Raw genomic sequence first — 23,252 nt, forward strand, 5'->3', positions numbered from 1 at the left:
TTAAGCCCACTTCCAACTGATTAACTTAATTACAGACAATAATTGTCTCTAAAATATGTATTTAAAGTACTACAACATCTGAAAATGGCTGAAATACAGCTATATGAAATCTCAGAGCTAATTTCACAAGTCTCCATCACCCATAAAAGAGCTAATTTTCCATGAGGAGCTTAGGATTCCAGTACTTTATGAGGGCCTACAAGAAAGATGGGGAGAGACTCTTTACCAGGGAGTGTAGTGATGGGAAAAGAAGTAATGGTTTTAAACTAAAAGAAGGTAGACTTCGATTAGACATTAGAAAGAAGCTCTTTACTCTGAGGGTGGTGAGGCACTGGCACAGGTTGCCCAGAGAAGCTGTGGATGCCCCATCCCTGGAGGTGCTCAAGGCCAGGCTGGATGGGGCTTTGGGCAACCTGGTCTGGTGGGAGGTGTTCATGAACAGGGCAGGGGGATTGGAACCAGCTGATCTTTAAGGTCTCTTCCAACCCAAACCATTTTATTATTCTATGATTATGTGATTCTTTGTTTTAAGTGTGCTATTAGTGTCAGGAGCAGAATCTTAAACAAACATGAAATGCTGAGGAAAAAAAAAAAAAAAGGAAAATGTGTAAGCTCATTGTCAAGTAATAATTCAAGGTAATGGAAAAGCAACAGTTTCCTAAAAATCTACTGCACTATCAAATTTGATATCATCACTGTATGCTCATCAAGAACTACTAACCCTAAAAACTAATAACCCTGCCCAGAGCAGGGGGGTTGAAACTAGATGATATTTAAGGTCCTTTTCAACCCAGGCCATTCTAGGATCTGTGTTATATGCAATGTTGCTACTATCAAAAAACAAAAAGGCTTTATGTATAAGAAGTTACATGGTTTCAGGACTGCTAAGAACATGCTTTAGGAGAACTCCCCAAGACAAGTCTAAAACTGGAGGAAAAAAAAAGTGAAGAATAAAAGGGAGGAAAGACATCAGCAGATTAAAGCAGAAGTCAATATGTATCAACACGGAGGTTTAAAGCTCTGCGAGATTTCAATGCAAGTCAGTTCCGTTCCTCCCACTACAAGAGACTCCAGAAGACCTTTTCTTCTGTCTAACTCATAGGAGGCAACATGTCTAAATCAGAGACACTGCTTTAAAGTGTTCTATGGCAATCAGGTTCCTCTTCAGGTTGCTTTGATTCCACCATGACTTTACCTTCAAAGGTACTTCACAGCACACCAGCCGATTGCTCATGTGCCCGTCCCCAGCCTAGTCAAGGTTACAGCTCTTGCTCTGACAAGTGTTTTTTGTTATCATCTTCCTAAGCAACCTGAGGAAAGAGTACTCAATTCATGTGCAACCCGACGTGAATGTGTGTATGTAAGACTACAAAGTGATGAAGTCCATGTTTTGAAAGAAATAATTTTGCAAAGATCCTGGATTCAGAGCTGAAGAATGTTTTTGTAAATAAATGTGCTTGTAATGAGCAAAAATGCACAGAAGGTGGAATATATGCAAATATGCCTTGGCATATGATTAGAAAAATTGTTTTGTGCCCATTCTATTACATAGCACTGATAGACACCGAGAGTCCAGTGCAGGGCCACAAGGATGATTAAGGGAGTGGAGCATCTTCCTTACGAGGAAAGGCTGAGGGAGCTGGGTCTCTTTAGCTTGGAGAAGAGGAGACTGAGGGGTGACCTTGTTAATGTTTATAAATAAGTAAAGGACGAGTGTCAGGAGGACAGAGCCAGGCTCTTCTCGGTGACATCCAATGATAGGACAAGGGGCAATGAGTGCAAGCTGGAACATAGGAGGTTCTGCTTAAATATGAGACAAAACTTTTTTTTACAGTGAGGGTGACAGAGCACTGGAACAGGCTGCCTGGGGGTGGATTGTGGAGTCTCCTTCTCTGGAGACTTTCTAAACCCATGTGGACACATTCCTGTGTGATATGATTTAGGTGTTCTTGCTCTGTCAGGGGGATTGGACTAGATGATCTTTCAAGGTCCCTTCCAATCCCTAATATTCTGTGTGATTCTGTGATACTAAAAGCACCACATTATTATTTTAGAAATGTCTTGATTCAGTATTACTAAAAAGAGACATACAGAAATTTCCGGATTCTTATGGGGGGAAAAGTATTGGACATGAGGTATACTTCACTAGGAATGATCTGAAAAAAACAAAGACCAACAATGAAAAACTATGAGCACAGGCATCAAAACAAAGTTTGCTTTGGCTTTCTTTTCTTCCCCTTTTCCCTGGCAGTAAGGGAACTTCTCTGAGTATCCATTTTATACAGGCATTAAAGCATCTTTCATTTAGTGCTGCTTTTTGTAGGAAACAGAAGCTATGAATATCTAGGTTAAAAAAAATACGTAAAAGATAAAATATCAAAATCAATTATCACTAAGGCTCTGTGGCACATTCCAGACACCTTCTAAGTTATTTAAGGCATTAATTTAACATAATACTACTCAGTTCATCCAATATCGTACCTGCATGCCCTCTAAGCACCATCACGCTCTCTCACATTTAAATTTCTGCACTTATCCATGAACTCCTAAAATGATGTTATTCTGATTAGTCAAACTTCTTAACAACCACACAGAAATTGTCTTACTGTGCATTCAATACAATTCTGTCATTTTCACTACAATGGTTAATTAGAAAGTGATTCTAACTAATTGAAGCATCCAGAAGGTGCCATACTGTTTCTTCTCTCTAGGGGGGTCTGCCACTCCCTATTTTGAATGTTTATCATCTTCTTTTATATCTGCTTGATAAATCTATTAAAAATACCATCTGGTGGGGACTCTGATCTGTGCTGTGTTTTCAAGTCCGCTGGTTCTCCTCCTTTTTCCCATTAGAATTTCTACTACAATTTGGGTCACTTGTTTACAAAAATGTACTGCCAAAAACAACATTTTTAAAAATTTTTGTCTTGCTTTGTTTCTTGATTTTTTTTTAATCTACCAGCTATCCAGCTATTACAGTAACCAATGTTGTTAGAAAAAACAAAAGAGGAGATTACAAATATGTAAGTTCTTCCTCCCTCTTCCCCCAGTTCATACTCTTGACAAATCTAATTCACTTTTATGGAACAGAAAATATGTTTGTTAGCAAAGCATACACATTCTGTAAGCAAACAAAAGGAAAAGATGATTGAGGCTACAGTACAGGAGGAAGAAAACAGTTATTAAAACTTATTTTCTTGTTTCCTGGTCTTATGCTGAGGTATGGAGAGATGAATTGCTTGGCAGTATATTTAATTCTAGCATTATTATTTTAAGGATTCAAGAAAGGGCTTGGATACTTTTTTTTTTTTCTTATCTGTTCTTATGGTATAAATACATCCACAAAATTCTGACAATCATCTGATTTAGTCAGTACTGTTATCAACTACTAAAATGTAAACACCAGGCTATGCCACAGATATTAGAACTGCTGAAGGATAAACTTTGACTTATGCCATAGACACTGCACTGGAATGTGAAGGTTTACATAGCCATGTCTGTGACTTGGAAGAGAGGGCAAATTACAATTTTGGCCAATTTTAAAAGAAAATCCCACTATTATTCCTCAATGTGCAATTGTCAGTTTGGATTAAAATAATTGCAGAGTAGGCTGCTTTTGATTCCAAACATCATACAAAAAGCATAGAAGTCATTAGAATTGGGCACACTTTTAATTGGCAACCAATTGGTTGATTACAGAGCTCTTTAACTGAAATTTGTCTGAGGAAGACTTTAAGAAATAGCAATCATTTCATAAAAGCCTTCAGAAGTAAGCAGCCTTTGTTGCAGCACTGGAAATAAGGGGGAAAAAAGTAACTGGCACCATATGAACAGATCTTTATTAAAGAATAGCACTAACTAAACTGACCATGTGGCTGCCCTTTCCCATAGAAAAAGGAAAAAAAATCCCTGCAGTATTTAGATGGTCTTAAAATTTTCATTATTTCCTAAGGCTATGCTTGCAGTAGAGATGACTTGCATTGCTGGAGAAACCTGCATGGCTCTGAAAGAAGACTAACCTTTAAAAAGAGATGAAATAAAATAAATAGCTTTGGGTGGAGTCAGCATTAAACTAGATGTGGAAATAGCACCTCTTGAGGCTTCCTTGGAGAGAGTCAGCAGTATTTTACAATGCTGAACCACATACTAGGAAACTGATACAACTGGTTTCTCTTTGTTATACATTTAAGTGGTTTTTTGTTTGTTTGTTTTTGCCTTTTAATAACTGCCAGTGAGTAAAAGACAAGTGAATGATTACATATTCATTTCATTTTTTCCTTTAAAACAAGTACTCCTAAGGCATTGAACAAATGGAGGTTCACAATGATTCACAAGTACTGAACAGCATTCCCCAGAGGGTGACCAAGGACATTCCAGTGTTTTATATCCATCTCTTGCTCTTCAGTCATTATTCACCGTTTCCCCTTTTGTTTGTAATGCACCAGTTTAAGGATAGTCTGAAAGACTGAGACAGACCACAGATAAACACAACTTTGTGTAAAAGCCTTCCACGTTGCACTCCCTATGGCCCTCACCAGGCTCAAAGTAGGACTGTGGCCTAGTAAAACCCGTGTGCTTGCACAGTCCTTAACCGCACCTCAGCACTGGTTAAAGGTTTTTTTTAACCACAGGACTTAGGGAAATTATCATTTTTTCCCCCTCAGGCAGATAAACAGAATTGATTCCTATATATATATGGGAAAACAAAAAACAAGAGTGGCATTGCATAGGAGAAGCCCCTTGCCCAGGGCTGTAGCTTCTTGCCACCGGGCAGATTAGAAGCCATTACGAACAATCGCATCATATTGGGTACTGCTTCTCCCTTGAGAGGAGCATGCCTCCTGCTTGTGAGAATGTTAATTTGTTTTGGATTGCAGATTAAATATTAACGACTAAAGACCATTCAAATTTCAGAAGTTAAAAAAAAAAAAGTTTTTGAGATTTAAAAATATTTGCATCCCTGTTACACAAAACAGTTATGTCAATCTAGTGAATCCAGTATATAAAAAAAAATGCAAACTTACAAACACATTTAGAGATAATATGCCAAAAGGAAAATTACATCTCAACCCCAACATCTGCGTTAGGGAATAATTTCCTATGATTGAATTCATTTCTGTCACTTACCTCATTTAACAAGACAACAAAGTGTAAACCAACACTAAAACATCAGACTGAAACATCAGTGCTAGAAAGAGCACATCCTGCTACTTTTACCTCAAAATTGCTAGTTAATTGCCAATGGGTCAATTCAGCATCACATCCAGTATTGTGTACTGGAACTACACAAATCTTCCATATTAACTTTTAAATATAACATGTCAAGTTAATCATTTGTCATGAAAACCCTGTATGTAAAAAAAAGACAACATAAAATTGCTATTACCATGTGATGACACTTCATTTTTATTATTTGTTTGCCAGCCTTCTAATCTTTGCTTTACAGTGACAGCCGTTAGATACTATATATCAGTAATAATATATCCGACAAATTACCCTCTTTGTATATACAGCTTTCTGATCGAGTTGAATAGGTTTAATGAAAATTAAATAATTACTTTTAAATCTCTGAGTAAAATCCCTAAACAGATACCTCAGTGGCCTGAATTCTTTGGAATGAGATTTGAAATGAGAAACTCCTTGTATAGTATCTTTGGTGCTCTTTTTGTAGAAGGGTCACAAAGGCTTTCTGAAAGGACCATACAGCCTTCAAGGGATGAGCATTTCCTTTCCTTAATAGGATGGATTATAGCAACAGCAGTAAAGGTATTAAATTAGGTTGGAACACATTTAATACCATACTGCATAAACAATGAACTCAATAATATTACCCAATACTGCTTTTCAAGGATAAGGATGAAAGCTTCTCTACTCAATCAAGCTTAGAAGCAACCTACTCTGATTACTGCACTTTCATATACTTCACAGAGCTTTCCTAACTGCTTTCAGTTCACTTTACCCTATCCTGTCACTAGAGAAATAGAAAGAAACACTATGAACCCTCATTAGAACAATAAGATAAATCTGTGCCAATTATCCTATTGGTAGTCACACAAAATTTTTATGGAAGTGGAACTGGGACAGTCTGTTTGATAAAGGGAACCAGACAACACGCTTTCTTATACAGGTATGTAAAACAAAGCACTAAATGCATATAAGGTCACTTTGCTGGATGAAAGCTTTTCAAGAGGTAACATTGTTAGCAATAAATTCTGGTGCAACAGCCATTATACCCCTGCATTTCACAACTGCACTGCCCCCAACTTGTCTCAAAATCTTTCCATTTGTCCCTTCCTCTGCAAAGTCACATATTCAACTGTTGATGCCTCATTTGCAATCAGAAATTGGTCCACATATTCCCTCTTTCATGGTATTCTGCCATTAGTCATCAATTTTCTCATCAGTTCACACCTCTAAACAATATCAAAAGCATCTCATAATGCAGTTCATTACACACACTGAAATTGCAACTCTGCTTGTAGTTTAGGAGGGTAATCTGTTCTGAACAGGGAACAGTATTTGTTTTTCAGTGACTTTGCATGCATCTGCATTACTGTTGGCAAGGCTAGTAGCACATTCTTACCTCTGATGCTAAGATTTCTAGTAAAAAGGAGATGTGAAAATGATAAAGTGTTCTGTAGTGCTGGGAGGCAAGGAGCCTTTTCTGCAAGAGTGGCAGCTAAAATTGGAAACAAGCAGAAGGCTACCTCCAAACATCTCCACAATTTAATAGACAGATGCACTAGGGGCATGGAGCACTGAAATATGAAACAGCAGGTGATATGCCTGTGGCATATGTTGGCAAAAATACCATACAGTTAAACCAATGGGAATTTGATCATAGAATACAGATGTATATTGGCAAGAGATGTAGCAATAAAATGACTTGGCTCTAACAGTCATATCCTAGCCTAAATTTTGATTTACATAAGCATTTACAATATACAACTGATATTGAAGAATGGCCACATATTACTTTTCTTCCAAAGTACAAATAAAATCTGTAACTACAAAAAAAAATCATGAACCAAGACATTTTAAATAAAGCCACTTGAAGTCTCTAACCCCTAGATTAACCTTGAAACTCATGATTTGAATTTGGAACCCACTATCATGCAATGCTGAAGCAGATGGAATTGTTCACCTCACAAAAAAGCTCACTAAAAAACAAATGTCATTGTGTACCTGAAAGGCAAGTCAGCTATGGTACACATACACTCCAACAAGCCAACATGGATTCACTACCTTGCCTATTGTTATGACAGAACAATCTTCAAGTTATTTAAAATACGCAAAAAAGGGGAAGGTAAATATGTTATTTTGGTCCTAAATTATTTACTAAATAGAATTGACAATCTTAAAACAAATGTATAAAGATATATGCATCACTTACCTGCACAAAATAATTCTAATTTTGCATGAAGCTTTTGACAAATTCATAGCTAGCAGCAATACATATGAAACTTAGCTCAAAGTTTTTTATCAAACTCGAAACATTTTGTTTCTCTGGTAACTAGCTTGCTACAGCTAAATATTTTCTTTAAATTCTGCCATTCCTTACTGCTTATTCTATTTTCTTGTCGATAACAATTGCAGTACTACTTGCAAACTCACTAAAACAAAGGAAAAACTTTCTATTTGCATTATTTGACAGCTTATACATTTTCAGGCTGCATGATGTAAAGATCAGTAAAGTTTGATTTGTCAGGCAATTTATTTATTCAATGATTCTATAAAGACATCATGAAATCCCACAGCAAATCTCATGAGACTGGGTTTAGTGATGTTATGCCTTTGTATAATGCATGGAGGAAGGGCAAAAGGAGTTGGGACCCATTTTTTTTTTACAGCCAGGTATAGTTCTCCTCAGAAAACAATTAAGAGAAGTATGTCTGACTATGTCTTACTGAAAATTTTCCCTCTGATTCTTTTTCAAGAACTGTTTTCCCTTCTATCTACCATAGGTGCATGCTTAAAATTTAAATTCATATTTTAAAAAAATAGCATGAACTCCGACAATTTTGCTGAAAATTCTCAATTTCTTCCCAGAACAAGCAACAATCTGCAGTACTATATCATACACAACAGTAATAGGTGGTCTGAAAAATACAAAGAAGGACTAACTCAGAAGGACTGAGTTAGAGCAAAACCACAAATTGGGGAAATCCCTCCTATAAGTACACAACAACTAAAAGGTATATAAAACTCTTTTTCCAATGAATTTCAAGATCTCACTCGTAAGCTTATACAGAAGAATATGCAGAGATCACCCTGTTTGAACTACTAAGAAATCTTACTTTGACCCAGTTTATCATTTAGTATTGTTGATCTGTTTGGGATTTCTACGTTAAGCAATGCAATATTATGTAAATGTACTTAAATTAGTATAACACAAGCTGTCTGGAGCAGACAGCACCAGAAATAACAGAACATCAACACAGTGTTCTGAGAATAAGGGTAGCCAATATGATGCTCTGTCATGGCTAGATGCGTCTATAATTCTTTGGTGGAAAATCAACACATTAGAGTTCACTTTCAGCAGTTGAAACTAGTCTGCATAAGAGGCCTTAAATGTCCAAACCCACCTTCAGTACAATAAATATCTCTGGTTACTCCATCCCAGTTACAGAGTTCAGGCTAACCTAGCTGGAGGCAAAAGCAACCCTACTATGACATGGAAAGAAAAATCGGATTAGGAGCACAGAGTGACTCAATTACCAGTGGTTTTGTCAGCAGCAGTTAATTTAATTTGAACTTTAACATTCCTGCAGCATCACTAATTGATCCACAGCACTGGAATTTCAAAGCAGCCATGAGGACTAGCCAACTAATCCTAAGATTACAGCACGATTTAACTCAAGTTAGAGTGGAAGGGGAAGTACAGTAAAAGTGCAGTGATGGCCAGTCTTAAAAGGCAAGTGTTCACAGCAGTTCATATAAAAGGAAAACAGTTGCATCTCTTACCTATCAGACCCTTCTCAAGAGTAAAGGATTTGTTGGTAAACATGCATTCAAATGCAACAATGTGGAAAACTTTGTTCACTGTGTTGTGGGTCCCAACAATGCGAATATACCTGTGGAGGGGAAAAAAGACAAGTAGTACAAGTTAGGCATGATGAAATTCTATGCACCAAAACATAAATGATTCATTGGGACTGTACTGTGAAAAGCTGTAAGAACCAAGGAATAAAAAGAGAGAAAATTTACAGCAAAACTTGCCAGGCTGCTGGCACTAGTACAATGCCATAAAATTTATCAAAACCTTTCCAGACTAATTTGCCCAGAAAACCAACATGAGACACCTTCTGGTTCATAAGTTGACTGTTAGCACAAATGTGTGTTCATTGAGGCATTAAAAGAAAATAAATAAATAAAAATCCCCTAACCAACTGCCTTCTACCACAATGAAAAACTTCATACAACCAGGACAAACCCAACGAATCTCCATGACTTCTCTGCAGAAGCCACTAATTATTTACCTTTTAACATGACTCTGTCAGTAATTCACTGGATGTACAAAATACCAATGTCTTTGTTGGCATATCTTTTATTAATAATAATAAATATCTGAACAATCAAATGCTTTGAAACAAAGCCAGTTCTGAGTTTCATTCTGGGTTGTGTAACTTGTACTTTTAAACTCTAATTCAAAATCAAATAGAGCTACTCTTGAATACCCTAACCTATTCACCTTTTACCTTACCCTGGAGACTTCACTTTCTATAAACAGTCATTAATCTCAATTCAGCTTGATTCCTTCATTTTTCGGAAGAGATACAACAGTTCTTACTATAAGTTTTTACTTTAAATGGAACATTGCACATCATTTCAATAAATGTTGAACAAACAACACAGAAGACAGTCTTGATCAAATACCATTATCTCACAAAATGGGTTACCCACACTGCAGAAAACTTTGTATTAAATTCTCTTCAATTAAGAACTACCAGAATATACGAATATTAAGCAATATCCTTTGTCTGCTATAAAAAACTAACCTTTCACTTATGCAATACAATTATAGGTCCAGCATAATGGCTGTTCACCAACAGAATCATTTTAGCTTGTGTTTTTTATCATACCGAGTTTGAAAGATACACAACTTTCAACCCTGACTTTTTAAAAAAACAAAAAAACACAATGGAAGAGCTCCTAGCTACATACCATAGTGATGTTAACCCTCTTCAAGACTTATTACTGATATTACTTTGTCTTTAGTGTACATAGCAAGATATTTAAAAAAAAATTAAAATCCACTTAATACATGCAAATGACTGCAGGAGACAACTATGTTATCTGAATATCATAACATCACTAAAATTGCCAGAGCTATTGTATTGACCTCTGATCCTTTTAGCTTATATAACCACTTCGTTAAAACAAAAGAAAGAAAAAAAAACTCATTATTACATATTTCCTTTATGTATAGAAAAATGATATAAAATATGCTCAAAATTTCAATTAATTTTAAATTTATTTTTATTATCACTGCTTGAAACAAAAAAGACTGGTGCTACGTGAAATGCCATATTTTGCTGTCAACAACATGATGGTAAAACTGATACCAGCCTCAGTTTTTCTTAACATGCTGAAGTTGCAGTGCAAGTGACACACAGCTAGCCAGAGCAAAAGTACAACAGAGAAACAGAAGCAAGAACCACCCAACCCACTGCAGCGTGAGCTACCCTAAGGCTTCTTCTACTCACAGAGCTGATCTTCTGCAAAACAGGCACATACCTATTTCGTCTAGTCTTTTCAGGTTAGATTGTTTTTTTTATACATATATATATATTATTTTTTTTTGTCAATTCATGAGTACAGCATGAACCCTAAATACATTGGCAATGACCAGCATACTACAATGCTTTATTTCTATCAAGCATTAGAAATGGAGAATTTAAGTATTAAGGCTAAGCACAGGAATGATCTTGGAACGCTTCAAGTACACATGGAAGGCTCGTCTTACCCTAGAGACTCTTGCCTGTCTCAGGCAAGAAAGGTATTGACTGAGTTGCCATGCTTGCACAAAACACACTTTAGGGTAACCAACAGAACATTACTAGTGGAAATACTTTGAAATACTTCAGTTATGCTTCCCTGCTTTAAAGAATTTCAGAGAATATACAAAGTAAGAATACTAATAGGAATGCAAGGAACTGCTTCACAAAAGGCTCCTTGTGCACAATGGCACAATTGAAAAAAAGCTAATTTATTTAGATTTTTTCATGTATTAGAAAACTGTAATACTTGGGCAAATTTCTTTTTTTATATATATATATATATATACACATCAAGAGGGTGAGAAACACACAAAGACAGTCTGTCATTGGAAAAGTGTCTTTATCATACTGCACGAGTTAAGTAACATTATCATTCACTGGTTAACACAGTTCTCTGTTCAACAAGTAGAAAGGCACAGAATATTTTTTTTTGTACGCCAGATACTCTTATCAGTTATTTTGAGTAATAGTTGACAGTATTTTATATTGGTGGAAAGCTAGAATTTTGTAGTAATATAAAACAAAATCCCATCCATTAAAATAATTACATATAAACTAATCTTCTGAAATATATTATTTCAATGTGGTAATATTATTGCAAAGCAGAACATAATGATATGGCAAACCTCATCCTTTTCACAGTGACAATACATGTATCTTATTCCTTACTTATTTCTCTCAAGGTGAATAATAAGCATTGTTTCCTGCCTGAACCTTATATACTTCTACTTGGTGGAAAATAAAATTAGGCAATCTTCAATATTATGTTAAATACCTTAACTTCTAAAAACAAATTCTGAGATTATAAATAAAAATTCTAAGTTATCATTCCACTTGATGCAAGCTTGATGTAGATTTTGTTAGAGATGCCCAGTACCTCTAGGTAAGGAAGTTATATCTGCATTTTAAATATCAACAATGAAGAAAGATGTTGAAGATACATAACCTGTTTCAGAACATTAAACCATGGACTGAAAAGAATGGCTCAGAAATATGATGCTGATGAAAAACTGCAACATGGGTGACTTTAATATGAACAATGAAGTCTTAATTCAAAGCTTACAGATTTCAGAAATTTAAAATATCTATTATAGCTCATGATGTGCTTGAAAATTTGTAAATTTTCCTAAGCACTTTTCTGACAGAAGAAAATGCAACATGATTAAAAATAAAAGGATCCTTCATGCAATCAGTGCCTGTGTATCACCTCATCATTTTGTTGGAACAATTTTTTAGATGGAATATGCAACTACAGGTAACAAAATTAGTATGTACAGTTATTCAGCACATGCACATTTACAAATGCTTAAAATGCACTGAATGTGTCCTGTGTGATTGCTTCTAAAGGATACTTTCAAAATCAGCAAAGTACATTACCAACATCACCAACACAAGTACAAAAGGAGTTTGAAATAGAGATTTTCTACTGAAGTGATGTATAGGTTATGGAATACACACTGACCTTGAAAACAAATCTCCCAACTTTCCTTTTGTTAGCTATATTTCCACAATCTCCAAAGACTTTACCATTGACTTCTACTGCTTATTCCAAGTCTTAAAAATCATTTGAATATTAGTTGTTGTTCTCCTCTTTATGTACACTTTATTTATACAGAGCTGAACAAAATTAGAAGAGTTGAAATTGAACTTTAATATTAATATGATGACACAAAAATCTTGCATTTGTTTACAATGAAGAAAACATGTATATGTTCCTCAGTTGTCTTACATCCACTCTGAGTATCCTGTCCCCCTAACAGAAACAAGCACAGTCTGGTAATAAAGTACTGTAAAATCTGGGTGGGCTTGAGGTCATACATCCTGTGTGTGTGGACACCATGTTTCTGTAAGCTATTGTCCAGCTGCAACACAAGAATACAAGTAATAAAGTACTGTCAAACCCAGATGCTAATTTTGCGGCCAAATTGTCAAATCACTCTCATCAAAAGGCTTGATCAAAAATTCGGGAACTCAGTTAAGTGGTAGTTAAAACATCTCTCAGAAGAACTTAAGAATTCCTGTATTGCTGATATGCAATAGCTTACAGAAACATGGTGTTCACATGGGATACACAACCTCAAACTGCAATGCAACAAAATGCAGAAATTCTGCATTTTGGTTATGTCACTCATCTGGGTTGATGGTGTCATAGTCAAACTGAAAGCTATATTGTATACCATAAATTTTAATGCATTTTTTTAAATCAAATTTTTGGGGCTAACCCACAAAACAATGCTGCTTTTGGGTTTTGAGTGGCAGTGCATCACCAGGTAAAACCTTCTGTATCTGTTAAGAGGTCTAAGCTACAGACAGCTGAGAATGAGGCAGCATGAGCCCTAAGAGCCTTCTGGTTGCCACAAGCGCATCTGGACCAAGTACCAAGAGTAGAGCACCTGGAGATATTCAGTAACATGGACAGAGAGTAGTGTGCGACTGTCTACAGCAAACTAGGAAAAAAGTCCTTAGGCCAGAAGCACGTTACAAAATCTGTCCTTCCCTCCACAAAGCGTAGGAAGTCTTCCATGAACTTGAAAGCCAAAGCTAAGACCCTTTTCTGAGGAACTGCTGTGGGCACTGGTGCTGACAATCCTGCTTTGTACAGGAATCTGTTCCAAGAGAACCACAAATAAAGGCTCCGATGAGTCCCTCTACCAGTGGACTTTATACTCAACTGGTAGATTTGGCACGGGGAGAGAAACGGAAAAAACACTGTCTCGTTCTTCAGAAGAGAAAACCTTGATCACTTTGGGGGGTTTAAAAGTATTTTACTGGTAGGAAAACAGGACTGCGGCATGAGAGTTTTGTCCCTTTAGAAGACCTTTCACTTTGGTTTCTAGCCCTGTTCAAAAATAATGGATATTGATAGCATGGAAATGCTTTAAGAATTTCATCCACATATCACAGACTTCTCTAGTCACAGGCTACCCTTGGCCTCAAGATCCCTTTGGCAGGAATACCAGAAAAGCCTGAACTCTCATTTTTATTATTTGCACTAACAAGAAAATTATTTTAACTAGAGGGGAACACTGTGTTCTGCTACATCTTTGTAGAAGCTTAAGGTATTAAAATTTGAATGAACTACCTGGCTTGACTAATTCAGCAGCCACATGGCAATGACTTCATCCATCCCCTCTTTTTCCCAGGGCAATCCTTCACCTCTACGTGAAAATATGACTCGGGCACTTTGTTGCAACTACAAACACCCGTATTTCTGAACAACTACATTATGTTTTACTTCTGCTCTTTTCATTTGTACAGCTGACACATTTAATTCAGGTGACAGCTGCTGCTGAGCATACCACTGATTCAGCTACCCTGGAGGGCTACTAAAAACAAAACCGAGCTGCCTGCATCCAAACAGTACTTAGGACATGTGTGTCAAAGCATAAGAATATGCATACTCTAGGATCCTTTTTAATCCTTCATTATAACAGCATCAGTAAGATGTAGACAAAGTCTGGAATCTATTAAGCACGGAGTCCAATCCCGTAAGAATACTAAACAGAAGACTAAGTAAAGAGAGGTAAAGGAAATTAACAGATATTTTGCATTGATATCCCACTCTGAGTTACTATCATGGCAAAACTGAACAGCAACAGGGAATTAAAATAAAGAACTAAATTCAATATGTACAAAACTACCTCCTCAGAACTTAGCCTTTTATTTACATTCATGGAGCATTTTGTATGAGACACCCGTGCTAACAGTTCATATACCCTTTAACTGCTTAGAAACCATTAACATTTGCATTCTGATCATTGCCACAATGATGTACGGAATACAGCCCAGCACACAAGGGCATGAGAAGACATTCTGTTTGTCTTTTAGTGGAAAAGGAAACAGTGATATTCACAGCCATCTCAACCTCATTTATTCACAGTTCTTTAAAACATACAGTCCTGCAGACACACACAGCTGAATCAACAGGCTCATGGCAGAAGGATGAAAAAAAAGGGGGGAGAAAAAAATCTGTTGCCAGAATTAAATTATGTGGAAAAGCATTGGGTATAAATAAATTAAATAATTAAGCCATAACAAATATGGAAAGCATTCCTGTCTTCTAACTGGAAATAAGTTTTCCTGCATTTAGAGAAGAAAGTCTAATACAGTCTATTTTATACCAAAGGAAATCCGCACTGGAAATATAAGAAACCAGGGTGACAGACCAAATCAAACGCCTACAAGATCATTGAACTCTAGAAGGAAACATATATATAACATTTACAAAGCCTGTGCGGTAACAACTTCCACCTGTGTAACCGATGCAAAACAAACAACAATTACAAAGAGAAATGTGTTTTCAAAAATGTTTAGGTAGTCTGTGCTGCAGCCTCCAAAAGGCTAAAAATATTGATATATAACAATTATACAGGATACACAACTATTTGTGTACTATATATAAGCAACACATGGACTAAGAACATCACCCAGTGTTTCTGGGAATATTTAATCATATTAATGCTGGCACTGATGGGAACGTAAGTAATATTTCCATGATGTGGAACACGTTTTGCATTCCACATGTAAGAAAAGTGAGCTTGCAAAGCTGTATTTTTTCATTACTAGTTTCCAATTTTACTTAGACAAACAAACAAACACAGCAAAACTTGAAATCCCTGAATCTGAGATGACCTTGATTGAATCTGAATTGAACATTGTGTGCATCTCTGGTTACATTCGATTTCTGAACATGTCTCTGCAGGTTTTGTTTCAGGTCAGATCTCAACCCCGAATAGTTCTATTTCCCAGAACCTGTCTGGTTATGGACAGGAATCCATAATTTCACCTGATCTCTTAATGGACTTTCATTCATCACATAAATTCCACACCTGTTAGGAGAATACAATGAGATTTTGATGTCATGAAATCTGTCCTTAGATCCTATCCCTGATTCAGCTTTGCAGCCAAACCTTACTTAAACACCACCTTTGTTTGCCTCTGTGCTATCTCTATTGAATACATAAAACAGGACTCTCAGAAATTAAATTTCAAGGACAACATTAGTTCTCTTAAATACAGAAGACAGCAGTGGTCCTCAGGAAGCCTGGTTTTAACACCATGCACACATGGGACTTGGAGAAGAGATGTGGGAGTCTGCTCTGCATCTTCTCCAGGCTGGTCTGACAGGGAGGCAGATTCCTTCCAAAAGGTACAATCTTCAACTGGACTTGTTTTCTTGAAATCAGTTATACTAATACGGTTTCATGGCTTTGGTACAATTTAGCTTAGACTACATTATACAGACCCATTGTAGACTCCACATTTTAAACTTATTGAATGTACCAAAAGAAAATGTAGGAAAGTTCAGGGTGTTGAAATCTGAGAATGTTTTCCGTTTTCCCCAGTTTCTCATGTTCCATCAGCCTATGAATTTAACATGCAATAATAATTTCTTGCTCCAAGGGCACCTCAGCAATAGTTGTCTAGATTTAGACTGGAATCAGCCTATATAAGATATGACAAAGAGAAATATTTGGAAAGTATTAGAGCAAAGCGATCTACAAGTAAGCGGATAAAAAAATTAGATATCAACTTGCATTATGGTAGCTCAACAAAGAAGTAATTGTGTTTTTGACTTGTGTTTACAAAAGCAAGGAATTTGGAAATCCTTTGTGTAAATCTGTAGCTAAGGTACATAAAGAAAATTGTGTTTAGCTCTGGCATCTCAATATCAGAAAGATGGTGGTAAGGAAGGGTGGATTTTCAAAAGAGGGTGAAAATGATTAAAAAGATAAGATGGCAATTGCTGGAAATCCTTTTTATGTAAGGGTTGTTTGGATGAACCATTACTAGCCAGAAGTATGGCAACTCTATGTATTTGAGCACATAAGCAGAAGAGAATAAGAACCAGATGATCTTTAAGGTCCCTTCCAACCCAAGCCACTCTATGATTCTATAAATAAGTGAAGGCTTCCAGGACTCTTGAAGCAGGGAGGGTGGGGAGTTATAATTGTACATGAAGCTTGTAATATTAAAAAAGTAAATAAATAATAATAAATTAAAAAAAAACAGTAAAACATTTTATCTACTGATAAATAGGAGAGCTGCCTATCACTGTATTAAAATTACAACAGAATATGATAAACAAAACTCTACTGGAAACAGCAAAGTACTGGTAAAAATGACTGGAAACATCTTTTTCATCATTATTTCTATGATTTGAAAATTATACCTAAAGAGTCAACTCCTTGTACTTGGAGAAGATTAGAAAATAAATGCAAAGTATTGCTGGCTCAGTTTGTAATTTGCTGTGCAAACAGTTTTGGAATGCTGAAATGTGGTGTAATTCATTATCTTATGCTGAGTTTGCCTTATTTACTTTAAACATTTATCATAAAGCATTAATATTCAAATTGTTCAGATGTGAGGCTCTATTAATTGGTTCCTTGACTTAAGCTATTATCCATACAGTTGTTAATGAAATTGTTGTATATGAAAACCATTGTACTACCCACTGATTTACTGATAGAAGTGCCAACAGCAACTATGTCACTTAAAAGATTAACATTAACATGAACTCTTCAACAGTAGAGATTTTATGTTTGTAGGAGCAGAACCCCTGGAACACCACAGCTAATGCTAATTTAAACAAGAGGAACATCAGACCAGGCGTTCTCCCTTATCACGCTGCAAGGTCCTGCTTCCCAGGCCCTGCTTGCATGGAAGAACTGCAACAAACTTGAATCTTAGCACCCCCCAAACGCCCCTCCACTAAAATGACCATTCATTATTTATGTATTTAACAGAAGCATTTTGACAGGCTTTATTCTGGACTGTATTCTAAGCCAAAGTGCCCCTGTAACCATGAAGGTGCAAGAATTTTATTACTTGGCTTAATTTTTTTGCCAATTTTTTTTAATCCATGCTTTGTCAATGTGTTATAAATACAAAAAATATATATTCACTTCAGTGAGCACTTCCTAAAAAAATGTTTTATTAAATTCACAAAACTTAACTTTTCAAGTTTTAAGTCATGAATTACAAACCTATGCACAATTTGTATGCAGCTAAGAAGGAATTTTCTCTGTCAGGTATCACACAGAAACCTTCTCTGTTATGAACAGTTGCACCTAAGAGATGCAAAATGTATACAGAGCTGCACATAAAACCATTATTATAAAATAAAGCCTGACACAAGAGCATAGCTTCTGCCAGGTCATATCTGCAGGGGATTTTTCATGTGTATACCTGCACAAATTTCATGCATGCAAGAGACATACACAATACTTACAATTTACAAGTTAAAATTTTTTGTGCAAGGTACTCAGCATATCACTACCAACTCTTGCTATATACATTTTCACTTTATGATGAACAATGGCACAAAACCCAAAATTCAGACTCATAAACCTTTAACGCATTGCAACAATTAACAGGACACTGCTATAGTAAACTTTGTGCCTATATGAAGACAACTTTTTTTTTTTTTTTTAAATAATGTAGTCTGGTGCACAAATAAGATTTAAATTCAAATTTAGCATAATACAATGCTCCATTTTAAGTGTCATACTTAAGTTCTGATCTTGTCCAAAGTTTCAACAGGGAGAGTACTACAGATAGTTCCTTCTAGGTGGCATTTATCCATTGTAATAAATAAGCACCTGAAAATTAGTCATGGATTTCTGTTTCATTCTATTGAAACATAATGTAAGCATAAGAGCTGAAATTGCTATGGTTTTAATAAAATTATATAAAAAAAAAAACTTTACTGGGAGCCAGTTTGGTTTTGTCTTTGACTGGCACCTTACTTTAAGGTGATCATACTCTGCACTGCAATACTAGCTAGTTGATGATTCCAGACAAAATGAAAGAAGACCAAACATCTTTACTAATAAATGCAGTAAAAAAGTTGCATTAAATCAAAAATTTTTATGTGATTCTATATTAAGGCAACTCCTTCAAGCATTTACCAATACATGACAATATATGCAGCCCAAACTACACAAAATCACCTAGTGCCAGAGGTACCTAGAAAAAAGAGCTGAAGGAAAGAATTTTTTTTATTTATTTTTTTTGGCTCACAACATTAGACATATTTGCACTGAAAAACAAAGAAGTTAGGGAGTATTTACGTGCAAATAATGTTTCATGAAAGTTACTGGATCTTTCCAGGAAAGCTGAAGAGTTAGACGTTGTCACACATCTTCACTGGCAGAAGAAAGATCTGACTGGGGCAAATGCAGTAATTTGTCATTTATACAATGCCTTCAGGCCACCACAGCTTCACATTAACAGGACACCAACAACACAATCACTCTGCATTGCAGTGAAGGGCATTACCATTGTGAACACTTCTAAGGAGAGAATTTTATGAAGGTAACTGAGCCCTGATAAAGAGAATCATATTGTATATTTTTTATCAGTAACAACAACGAATCTACCTTGATCTTCCTTAGTAATACATTTCAAATACCTAATAACAGATCCCACAGAACACTGAAAGGACATGGAAGAGTCAGTATCTCCTTGTGCACAAATATTTCTAGCAGTTGCAGGATGACTGCTTCTGCAGTGAAATAAATTTTATGGACATGGAAAAAAAACAAGTATAATAACTTCCTTCACTAGAAACACAGAAATGCAAACAAAAAGTGTGTACCCCTAACAAATCTTATGTGGCTGAAGATTATCTGGCAAGAGTTAATTTAAATATATTTTTTTAATTTACATAATGGTACATAACATTACATAGTATTATCAAATTAAAAATATTATGTACTATGAATTCTATTGAGAGCAGTTACTAAAATTAATAATGTTTAATCACTGCTCAATACCATAAACTGTTTTAAAATCCATTTTCAAAGTAAGATTACACCAATGTTTGGCTGAAAGAAGCTAAAACAAAAGGAGACTAGAAATATAGTGTTTTGCCTTGAAGTAGGAAAATATTTATTACTGAGATGATGCTGTTTCTAAATCCCTGAGCTAGATAACCTTAAACGAGAGGGGGAAGGTTGAAGGGCACTTTGATGAAAAGTTAAGATTTACCTCACCTCTTTTATTTGGGAATCCAACAAAGCTCTCTCTGGATACCTACTTAAAGACAGAACGCATTAAACCATTATCCTTTTAGCTGTCTATATAATAAGTGCAAGAAAGGTGTTTCATCAACTGTTTCAAAAAGAGCAACATAAACTCACCGTGTATAAAAATTGCAATGAAAATGCTGAGAAGTTGCAAAGATAGGCTTGGAACCAAGTTATGACAAAATAAAGGTTCCTTAAGTGATTTTAATAATCTACCTATAATGTAACAAACTTACTTCTCCATATGCCTTTGCCTTCTTTAGTACAGAAGAAATGCAGTACTCAGAAAGGATAACCCTTTTGCCCAGCTTAATGGCATCACTGAAATGCTTCCATAACTGATGAAGCCCCCAGTTCAGGTAAATCTTCTTGATTTTTTCTCTGTCATTACACGTGGTACAATGCTCACGATGAAAACCACTAAAATGTAGCTCTAAATACCATTTTTTCCTCTCTCCAGAAAAAGAAAATGTGAAAGAGATCTTTAAGTGCTTTGATCAATCTAAACCTTTATCACAATTTCCCTGATATTGCCTTTTAAACTTGGGTGCCACATCTATGTTTTCACCTTGATAGCAGCTGGAAGAATCCTGCCCATCTTACACATCTCTATCACTGACAAACCAGAGCTCCTAAAAAAAAAACCATGAAGGTTGTTTTAAGAGGAAATTGTTATCTTTCACTTCTGTCTGCTTTTAAGTATTGCTGAATTTACTTAACTGAAAACACTTTAAAACGTGCCTACTCAACGAAGAAGTAAGCCATTATATTTGAACCAAAGTCAGAAATAAAAAAAGCAAATGAAAACCTTTTAGAATACAAACTGTTGTGCAACCTTACAATTGTAGTCTTTTCAATACTCCCTATCCTGCACATAGCAGATGAGATGGTAAAAATGAAACTAGTGATTTAGGATATTAGCTAACCATTTTACAGTTGAGGCTATGCAAGCAAACAACCGACCAGCTTATGAGAAACCTGCAGTAATACATTTCTGTTGGAAGAAAAAGTGCTGAGCTAGTGTATTCATATGCTTGTTCAACCATACCTGTGCTGATATCTGATAGCTCTGCATTGTTATTACCTTGTATTTGGTCTTCCCAAAGTGGCTATGTTCATACAGAACTCTCTCATATTCAAAATACAATTAGACCATTACAACTTCTCCTTGGAACAACTGCCACTGAAGGGCATGAGCTTGTATTGTACCTTCTTCAAGAAGATTTTTTTCCTCTAAACAACATGACTTTTGCCTCAGCAGTGACAGCACTGGTCTGTGATAAATATCATCTTTTAAAGGAATCCTACCGTACAGTAAAGTGAAACTTGACTCTACAGACATAACCTTCATTAGTATATTAATTCAATTTACCTGATGTGCTATATTACCTGTTAAACCATCCACTTCACTTTATTAAGCTGATAACGTGAACTCAGTACTGCATTATTTTGATATGCAGCTAGAAGATGAAGTTTATATATTGTATTCATATATATTTTAGTAGCAACAACATGTTTCAGGAGGGAGCTCTTCATTGTTGTTCAATGTTTTATTCCTAGCTGTAATTGATGTCAGTTGAGACTAGGAGATTATTATCAGGCTAACGCTATCTCTAGACTATTACAGCTAACTCCATCATATTATTATTCTAAGTATAATGAAATAAATCTGTGTTTGGAAATAGAAGCAGCCAATATTATTTATTGCTGTATTTTGAGTAACTAGAAATTTGCAGGGAATACAGGACTGTGCCTTAGTTTTGTCCTTCACCAAGTGGAACCTTTGAACTTCCAAACTAACTTTCCCTGTTACGCCTTCTAACCTCCGTTACCTATGCTCCAATTCAAATTTTCATACTTTTTTCAGAACTCTTACGCACGTGCTCATCTCAGCTCATGCCCACTTTCTTTCACCTAGGCAGCTTACTGCAGAGTTAGTGTTTCTGATTTCCCTACAAGGTCGTATGTCCTGAAGTAGATGATATATTCAGAATAAATCTTCGTTTACTTAGAATACAGTCTCCAAATTCAGATTGAAATCAATAACTGACCTGTTTACTTTTCACCATAAACTGTTTTAAGAACCTTACTGTATCCATGTGTAGCAGGCAATTGTGATATTGATGTAATGTTTGTTCTTTCCTGTATATATCTTATCCACCTACTTCAAATCCAGCCATAGAGCTTTCTTGACTTTGAACAACCCTCAACAGCTCAAATATGTCAAACACAAACCTCCTCCTCATCATCATTATTATTTACATTATTTCACATTAGAAACCCCTACCTTTAACAGCACAAGTGTTGAGAAACATCACATACAACTTCCTGCACAGTTTAACATTCTCCCTCTTATTAATTTTTAAATAGTTAGCATTAATACATTCCTCTTTGCATTACTACTAAATCTCCCTGCAGTTGCCTTGTAGCTTGGCACACTGATGAACTGCAATCCAGCGCTTCACAAACTTTCTGCTGTATTTAACATCAGGAATGATGCAAACTGAGGTTCCAACTTTTCCATTTTTATTCTCAGCAGTGTCTTTTCATGAAAATTGGGAAAAGTTACATTTACAAAAAACTGCAGCGTAAGTTTATTTCAAGTTTCCAAGGAACCTATTCCATTTCATAAATTATTCTATAAATTATTCTACCATGCCTTTACCAGAACTAGTGGAAAAGACAAAATCCAACCCCCTCCATGATCCCAAACCAACCATTGTCTTTTATTAAACCTTTTTCGTAGCAATATTTAGAGTTCTTTGGGAAAGAAAAAAAAAATCCCTTTACTGCTAATCTAAAATATGGTTACAGAATTGTCGAATTATGAAACAGCTATGATACTGTCCAAACCAAAATGGTGCTTTCTCAATGTTGTTCTTGTGGGAGAGGTCCCTGAACAAAACTCAATTACTTTTAGCATCCCAAGAGAAATTAAACTCTTCTATGCTCATTTTCTGTGGTAGTTTTTCCTTAAACTGTAAATCATTGCAACTTTGGGGTAAAAGAAAATTATCAAAAGAGATTGCGAAGTATTAAGAAAGCTTTTTTTTTTTTTTTTCCTCCCTTTTTTTCCTCCAGCCATCAGCAGCTCAAGTTCTTCTGGATGGGGGCAATGAGAAGAAAGGGCTGGTCAAAGGTCTTTGTATTAACCAGGAAACCACAATCATCAGTTTAGTTACTCCTGGGAAGACTGGTCAGTGAGTCTACCTAAAGACACAGC

The 23,252-nt window shown here is 35.8% G+C and overlaps 1 protein-coding gene across 1 annotated transcript in view; it reads right to left on the bottom strand.

Annotated features, from left to right (window-relative positions):
* Positions 1 to 23,252, bottom strand: part of BTBD9 (BTB domain containing 9) — a 122,696-nt gene that overhangs the window by 40,956 nt on the left and 58,488 nt on the right. The window contains exon 8 of the mRNA XM_083831967.1: positions 8,965 to 9,074. Within this exon, the coding sequence (XP_083688093.1) occupies positions 8,965 to 9,074 (110 nt within the window). The remainder of the gene's footprint in view (positions 1 to 8,964; positions 9,075 to 23,252) is intronic.

This window comes from Anser anser (genome assembly GCF_964211835.1).
Source record: "Anser anser genome assembly, chromosome: 3".
NCBI lineage: Eukaryota > Metazoa > Chordata > Aves > Anseriformes > Anatidae > Anser > Anser anser.